The sequence below is a fragment of the Buceros rhinoceros genome, unplaced genomic scaffold, assembly GCF_000710305.1.
Source record: "Buceros rhinoceros silvestris isolate BGI_N320 unplaced genomic scaffold, ASM71030v1 scaffold17890, whole genome shotgun sequence".
Taxonomy (NCBI): domain Eukaryota; kingdom Metazoa; phylum Chordata; class Aves; order Bucerotiformes; family Bucerotidae; genus Buceros; species Buceros rhinoceros.
In genome coordinates, this window is record NW_010390354.1 from 26426 (window position 1) to 34578 (window position 8153).

General features: G+C 48.2%; 1 protein-coding gene across 1 annotated transcript; it reads left to right on the forward strand.

Moving 5' to 3' along the window:
• Positions 1–1204: 1204 nt before the first annotated feature.
• On the forward strand, positions 1205–7854 carry LOC104494681 (discoidin domain-containing receptor 2-like). Its single transcript, XM_010137548.1, has 4 exons — positions 1205–1349; positions 5063–5165; positions 7470–7698; positions 7801–7854. The coding sequence occupies exons 1-4, from the start codon at positions 1286–1288 to the stop codon at positions 7852–7854; spliced, it is 450 nt and encodes a 149-aa protein (XP_010135850.1). The 5' UTR covers positions 1205–1285.
• The last annotated feature ends 299 nt before the right edge of the window (positions 7855–8153 follow it).

Consider the following 8153-nt stretch of genomic DNA (forward strand, 5'->3'; position numbering starts at 1 on the left):
CGGAATCCAGCAGGGACAATGGCCAGTAGCAAATCCTTAGGAAAGAGCATAAAAACAGGGCAAGCTTCAGTGATTCTAACCCTCATTTAGCTTCCGGGTGCCAGGGGATTTCCTGAAGGTTTTACCTTTGGATTTGAGAAGCCGTGGTGTATCTCTCTGTTGTGAATATATCCAATTGTTTCGGTATCCACAGCAACTCACGGCTGTGACTTGTGCAGTTTAATTACGTTGGGTGCAGAAAATACAGCCTTTTGTTACCGAGCTCCGAGCTAACGGCAGCTGATGCTCTTGCACATGTGCACTGGCGTAGTGATGGCCCCTTTTATATCCTCCCTTCCTTTACCAACAAATCCTGATGTTCAGTTTTGCCTCTTTACTACCACTCTGAGGATTCTTGAGCAAACACCCTCTGGCCCTGGCAACTTTTCATTTATTGATTTGTTCTGTTTTCTTTTCACCTGATGTTTCAATATGAAGCGGAGCCTCTAACCCGCCTTCTGTAAAGCTATCTGCCAGGATGGGAACCTCCCGAGGCGCTTTGTGGGACACAAAGAATTCACATAACTGCTGCTATGACCTTGTGTTCCTTTAGGTGTAACCGTGGCTTTCCACTGAAATTACCAGCGTTTAAGCCCTTTGCTATTTTCCTTGTTTCCAAACAGGAAATTAAGTGTGCTTGCGTGTGTGAGTGCACATGCTCTTTTGGCAGCAATGTGGACATGTAGGGAGAGATTATTTTCGCCCTGTTTTAGACATTTATCTTAAGGTTGTGTGCCATGTTCCGTTTGGCTACTTCGAGTAGACAGCTGGTGCAGGTAGAGGTGTGCGTTGGGTGGAGAAGCCCTGCTGGGGAGCCTGGCTGGACTGTCCAGGTTTGTTGTAGCTGCAGCTTCAGGACTTGTTAATAGAACAAGGAGAGTGAAGAATTGGTGGGGGAGAGATTGCTTTGACCTGGGCTTGTTAAGAGAGTGTGTCTGCAGAGCAGGCCCGGCAGCTGAGCTCTGAAGAGCTGAGTTACGTGAATAGCTTTAGCGATGGCGTGGGTAGCCGGCCCATCGTGAGTTCTTCATGAAGGCTCTGATCAGGCCATGGGTCAGAGTAGGGCTGAGGTCAGGACACTCCTGAAGGCAACAGCAGTGCAGCAAGTCTGCAGCACAGAGAAGTCCTGTCTTGAGAGGACTCTCATCTTCTCTCTTTGCTTTGTCTTTCAGAAATGTAGATGGCAGCTGCTGCCTTTGAAGGTCTCGCACCCATCTGACCCTGCGCATCACCTCCGATTGCTACCATGATCTTCTGCATGCTGCTGTTGGCCTCACTGCCTGAGCCATCTGTCACCGAAGTCAACCCTGGTAGGGAGCTGCCAGGCTGGGGGAGACCTCCCACCTCTCATATGCTCCTGATTCTCAGCCTTTCTTTGCCTCTTGGGGTGAATGTGTAAATATACCGTAAATACAACCACTGTTGTAGTTCCTGAGTATTCTCCTCTGGACTCAGATGACCAGTTTTCCTTGACAGCTGTAGTGGGGTGGAACACCTCTCCTGACAGTCCCAGGAGGGCTCAGGCACACAAATATATTGCTTTCTCTGCCCACCCAGAGGGTCTGTGCTCTCAGCAGACCTATCTTGAGCTCTGAATATCCCTTCATCACTTAAACCACATGGCCTGCAGATCCAATCTGGCTCTAGGCTGGCTCAGATACTGTGCTTGCTGTGGAGTGCAAATCACCAGTCAGCAAAGCATCACCACAGCTCTCCAGCCAGCAAGAGAGTGTGGGAGGAAAGAAAGTCCTACCTGGCACAAAGCTGGGGTGGAGACAGGGATATGAGCCTGTGAGTCCCTGTGGAGGGCATGACCTCTTATTCTGCAGCTTTTGCAGGTTATAATCATGATGGAGGTGAGATAGTGGTCTACAGAATACTGTAAAAATCCCCATAGTGAAGTGGTTTGAGCTGGAGACAGTCTGTGAAATAAATGAGCCTAAGCCTTTGCAAGCTTGGCTGAAGGTGTGGTGAGGCAGCAGCGCAACCCTGAGGGCCTTTGTTTGCTCTGCTGGCTCTGGCTGTGTTTGTTGGGAGCCCTTTGTGTCTGTCTCTGACCCTGCTCTGGATCTTCGCAAAGGTCTGAGATTGCACTGCAGCCAGCCAGAAGTGACACGAGGCCTGTGGGGATGCTCGGTGGGCACCTCTGGGCTCCCCCTTACCCAGCCGTTCCCTGTGGAGTCCTTTTGCCTGGCATCTCTTGTCTGACCTCGCTAACAGCGGTGAGCTGGGTTGATTTTTCAGAGCCTCAGTGTGCCCTGTCTGCGTGGCAGGTGAGTGTGTCCCTGAGTGAGTAGTTAAAGGGTCAGGGATGTCTGAGCAGGAGTCATGGTGGCACCTAAATGGAACCCACAGATGGCTTTGCTCGAGAGGATGTTCATTGCGGTGAGACTCGTGCTGTTTGTTTCGGTGAGAGCCATGGCCCCCCGTAGCGTGCATCCCTCAGTGCCAGGGACACTCTGGCTTCCATCTGGCAGCCCTGGACTTGTGAACAAAGGAGTTTTGTGAAGGACTGCGGTCAGTCCCGGCTCCCCAGGGTCCTTCCCAACCAGCTAGCTCTGTCTGGTGTTGCTGTAGGGTGTGCACTTGACCTTTAAAGAAGGTGTGACCAGACAGGACTCCCACTGCAGAAACACAAGAACACTTTCTGCTTTCCCACCCTTTTGGGAAACTTTCAGATATTTACCCATCAGAGAGGAACATACTGGCTTTCCAGCAATAGATCAGGTCGTACTGGTCTGTGGTGGGACAGGTGAGAGTGAAGACAGTCAAGACTCATTTGTTTTACTAAACTTACTGTTCGGTATCAGAGCAGGGTTAGAGCTCTTGGTTGGCTTTCAGCAGCCACAGTCGTTGATCCAAGCCAGACACCAGCAGCCTCCCAGTGAGGAGTTCTGTAAACAGGGCTCTTCAGAAACCTCAGACAGATGAATGAATGTTCTGGATGAGAGCAAGGGCCCATCCAGCTTGGTGTCCTGACTCCAGCAGTCTCCTGTCCCTGCTGGCTCTGGAGGAGTGCCCAGATGGGCAAGCACACAGCAGTGCTTTACCCCGGGTGTGCTCTCTGCTGCTTCGGAGCTTCCCGAGTGAGCACTTGTGTCTTTGTCTGTGGTAGCTGTTTGTCTAGGTGATTCCTGAACCTGTGCCAACCTTTGGCATTTGGAGTGTTTAAGATGAAGGATGCAGAAGTTTGTTTAACCCCACTACCTGATCTTTTGATGTCTCCTGGCTCTGGTGTTTTGAGAGACAGTGAGTAATTGTTGAGGCTATAAATGATTTCTGTCATACTTCACTAATCCCTTTTGCAATGATGAGGCTGCTGATCTTTCCTTTTGCATCATCTGTCACAGAGCAGTTCCCCTGGGTCTGGGCAAGGAGCAAGCTGGACTGCGGGCAGATTGACGCTGTCGTGGCAGTCAAAGGGCCGGATACCCCTCCTGCCTTCCCTGCCTTTTGATGGGGGAAGGAAGGAGTAGGATATGGAATATCTGACTGGCCTCTGACCATGAATACGGGCAGTGGTGTAATGGTGTTTTCTAGTTCATTTTGTGTGTATTCCCATAATTACTTCCTTTTTCTGTATCAAATGATCTGGTATTGTCAGCAGACATGGTCACCTCACCACCCATCTCCTCTAGAAGATTATTCAGGAATATATAGAACATCTCATATTCATTGGTCCTGTGCCTGAGAGCAGCTGCAGGCAAACCCTGGTGGAACAACCTCTGTTTGCAAACACGCCTGCACTGAAATCTGTCAGGCCTCTGTAGTAACAACGAGGTGGGTTTCATGTCTCTGTCTTTTCTTGTCGCTTCTGAAGCTGGTGAACAGGCTCTGTCCAGGTTTGGTACAAGGAGAGCAGTCCTGGGGCATGGAAATGACGAAGACCCCCAGGGCCGTGCCATGGCCAAGGGAAGGGTGGGCAGAGCTGCTGCTCTGGCAGCGTAGCTGCGAGGATGCCAGCCCAGTGCATGCCGCTGCGGAGTGACTGGAACATGTGTCCGTGGGGACAGGGGAGGGGCTGGGGCTGCTGTGAGTTCAGAGGACAGACCAAGAGTCTATAGGAAAGTCCTTCCCCTTGTTTTCTGGGATTTGCACTGACTACATTTGTTTTCTAATAATTTCATTATTTAATGCCATATAACTTTCTTTTTAATCTGCTGTTGATCTCAGCCTGACAAAAATATCTCCCTTGTCTGTTTTGAATACTGAGCCTTAATGAACACGTTAAGATTTTGAGTTCTCTGAAACGTCTCTAATATTCCAAGACACGTTTAAAACCTTGTGTCAGGGGAGAGAGCTTGGCCAGCGTGGATTCGTAAGCTGCATCTGCACTGTCTTTGGTGCTCTGAGCTGTGCTGAGCTCTGTGACTTGAGCCAGTTTTGTCTGTACTCTCTGAAGGCAGCAAGTTTGAGTCTTCTCATGCCTGGAGAGAAATGCTGGGTCTGCTCAAGGCTAGAGGCAGGGGACAGGCTGGGATGGGCAGTGCGGATGGTCAGGGGCTTGTGCTCAAATGTAACCTCTATCCCGCAGGGACATGACGGGGCATAAGCTAGTCTAGTCATCTCTAGTAGAAGCTGTTTAACTTCTTGCTTGTTACTGGACTGGTGAAAATATTAATTGTTCCTATTTATTTAGTCAAGTATCCAGTTTATTCCAGAAGCAGCAGCAAAATCTTGAACAAATGCTGCTTTTTATGTTGCATCATTATTAACTGCTTTTTCATTGTAAAAAAGGTCCATACAACCAGTAACACTGGTATGGTTTTGGATTTCATGTTATTAAAGTGTTTCTTTGTAAAGTTTTTGCCCTGCCAGGACTCTGCTGAACAATTTCATTACTTACAATTTCAGTTTATGGTAATCATGAGGTATTTAATCCTTTTTATTTGCATTCTCTATTTTATCATTACCATGTTTATTCCCTAGGCATGATAGCATTTTGATTAAACTTGTCTGGCCATTTAGAAAGAATTGGCTCTGATCTTTTGGTTGTTTTCTTTGCTTGTATTCCCTTTGCCAGCTATATGCCGTTACCCTTTGGGTATGCATGAGGGGACGATACGGGATGAAGACATCACTGCTTCCAGCCAGTGGTATGATTCCACAGGACCCCAGTATGCACGGTGGGTTAATCCCTGGATAAAACATAGTTCTTTTATTCTTTTAGATATCTGATATATGACTGAGGAAGAAGCTTCTTTACCCTTAAAGAAACCTATCTGCTTGGCTTATTCACTGCTTCCATATTAAATCTAAATAGTGCATGGTGAAAGACCAAGAGGTCGTGGTCATGGTCACAGCTGTAACAAAGGAGATTCTGATTCAATATTAAGCAAAAAAAAATGCCTTCCCCTTAAGAATGAAGTGGTGGGGCAGGTACCCAAAGAGATGGTGATGTCTTGGTGTTTGGAGATAGTCAGGGCTAGGTAGTACAAGGCCTTGGGTGACACGCTGTGGCTTTGGAGTTAGCCCTGCTGTGGGCAGGGGATTGCATGTGGAGACTTCCAGAGATTGTTTCCGACCTTTGTCGTCTTCTAGTTCTGGGAGTAAATCTTTGATGGATTTGACTTACAGGTCAGCTTAGAGGCTGTGCCCCTGGGATTCTTGTAGAGTGCTTTAAACTAACTCATAGGAAATAATTTACAAGAGTGAACTTTTCAACAGCATCCTATTGCGGAAATGGGCTGTGTCCACTTTGACTCAAAAGCCTGGGAACAGCAGAGTTAAATTGTTAAAGAGCAGCTAAAGGATTTTCAATGTCAAGGAGTACTGCAGTCTTTCTCGTAAGCCTGGCTTTTCATTAGTTTTGTCATTTCATTTCTCTCAAAGTTACTAACTGAAGATTTACAAAATACTTAGAAATTTAAATTCCCTTAGAATTGTTTATGGTGGTGATATCAAACATGCCTCCAGTTTTGGCTCAAGTCAGATATGGTTTTCAAGTTACTATCATACTTACATTTTGGTGATGAATTTGGGCGGTCCAAAATAATAAAATCCTCCTCGTGCTTGATTTTCTTAGTCCGTGATAGAGCGAAGATGCTGGGAATGTTGTGTGCTTTAATGGCATTTGAACAGGCCTGTGGGTTTGAGAGTTGGGAGACGTATTTTGTCCTCCAAGGTACGGTTTATCTCCAGTTCTGCAAATACCTTACGCGTCGCTTACCATCTGGTCCCATCATCTCTTTGCCAGGACAGCTGGATGTCCACAGGGTGAAGGCATGAGCTGACCTCATTTTGTTAGAGGTCATAGCTGTCCTCTGGAGATGTCTGCCCTGTTTTACAGTCACCCTTCCTGCCTTTCCTATAACTTCTCTTACTTGCCACTTCACCGTAAGAAAGTCTTGCACAAATAGCTGACAAACTTGAGACAAAAGTCCTCTCGCCTGCTCCTTGACCTTCAGTGTCTTCTGGGAACTGCCTTGACCCGCAGGGGTTGGCATCTCCGATCCCATCAGGTAGAGATGGGATCGCTGACTCAAAGACAACGGCACTTCAAGGGCTTGCTGTTTGCTAAGAAATCCCTGTTGCTGTAAAACCCACATGGTCTTTTTGTGTCTGGATTAATTTTTCACGTTTAAAACTCACCACCTTGTGGCTTGCACAGCTGAGCATACAGAAGCCTGGGTGAGGCAGAGCTTCCTTCAGTGGCTCCACCTGCTTGTAGCTACAGCCCTCTGCTCACCATGCAGTCACCTTGATCTTCACAGCCAGATGTGTCCAACAACAGGACAAGGGGCAGCGGGCACAAACTGGAACCTGGAAACTTCCACCTAAACATGAGGAAAAACTTCTCTGCTGTGAGGGTGAGGGAGCCCTGGCCCAGGCTGCCCAGAGAGATTGTGGAGTCTCTTCTCTGGAGAGATTTCAACCTACCTGGACACCATCCTGAGGAGCCTGCTCTGGTGACCCTGCTGTAGTAGGGGGTTGGACTGGATGATCTCCAGAGGTTCCTTCAAACCCTCACCAGTCTGGGATTCTGCATTTTTCAGATAGCTCCTCTTTGTGTGTGTTAGAGCTGTGGGACGTGGTCAGGCAGAGGTTCAGGTCTTACCACGTGGGCTTTAGAAGTGAGTGTGTGCTTTGCCAGTAAGGTGCTAGAATCAAGCAGTATGCAGTTACCTGCTGAGTAGCACAGTTATGTCTGATCAACATGAAATATGTGTCTGGGAAAGAAACTGCTTTGAACTGTTAATGAAAGATCTCTGAAACAGAAGGAATTGTTCTGAAAGGGGCAAGACTGGCTAAAGGACTCTTGAGTCCCGTCATCCCAAAGGGAGAGGTATTTGGTAGCCAGCTGTCAAGTCTCACTTGCCGTTTTGGTTTCTTTCTCCCAATTCTCAAGATTTCAAGGAGTTTCCTCAATTACTGGGAAGGCTGGATTCTCGGAACTGACATTTTTTTCATGTGTGTGGTTTGCCCCTCAGGTTACAAAGGGAAGAGGGGGATGGAGCCTGGTGTCCGGCTGGCTTGTTGCAACCAGAAGATGTACAGTTCCTTCAGATTGACCTGCATAAGCTCTTCTTCATCACCCTGATTGGGACGCAGGGACGGCATGCCCGTGCCACAGGCAAGGAGTTTGCCCGTGCTTACCGAATTGACTATAGCCGCAACGGAGAGCGCTGGATCTCCTGGAAAGACCGTCAGGGCGAGAAGGTGAGTGTAGTAGGAGCCGAGTTGTGGAGTACGCAGAAGTCAGGTCATGTCCTCTACGTACTGCCCAGTGCATCATACTTTGTCCTCACTCTTCTCTGTCAGGCATTCAGCGGCCTCTGCCTTAGTCCGGTGTTTGCTGTGGTGTTGGACTCTTAGTTCCCTGACCTGATCCCCCAAATCCCAGCCATTGCCCCAGCTGAAAACTGTGGCTCTTCACTACCGTTCTGTCCACGGTCAAAACATCATGTGAATGTCCCACTGCCACCAGGCACTTGCTTTGAAATTGGAAGTTGCAATTGGAAGTTGCAAAGCAGGTGCCTGCTTTGTGATTAAGAGAAAAAAGGAGAGGGTGGCAGGGAGCGGAGGTGAGTTTCTGGATGTCTGATAGCAGTGTTCATCATGGGGAGCAATGAGGGGGACGGAGTTTAGAGGGTAGGAAAGGTGAAGAAGCTCCC

What these genes read in the sequence shown, in the direction of transcription:
- LOC104494681 (XM_010137548.1), top strand. Translation starts at nt 1,286, where the DNA reads ATGATCTTCTGCATGCTGCTGTTGGCCTCACTGCCTGAGCCATCTGTC. An exon ending in TGTCACCGAAGTCAACCCTG is followed by an intron (nt 1,350 to 5,062) that starts GTAGGGAGCTGC and finishes TCCCTTTGCCAG; the next exon opens with CTATATGCCGTTACCCTTTG. An exon ending in AAGACCGTCAGGGCGAGAAG is followed by an intron (nt 7,699 to 7,800) that starts GTGAGTGTAGTA and finishes CTTCTCTGTCAG; the next exon opens with GCATTCAGCGGCCTCTGCCT.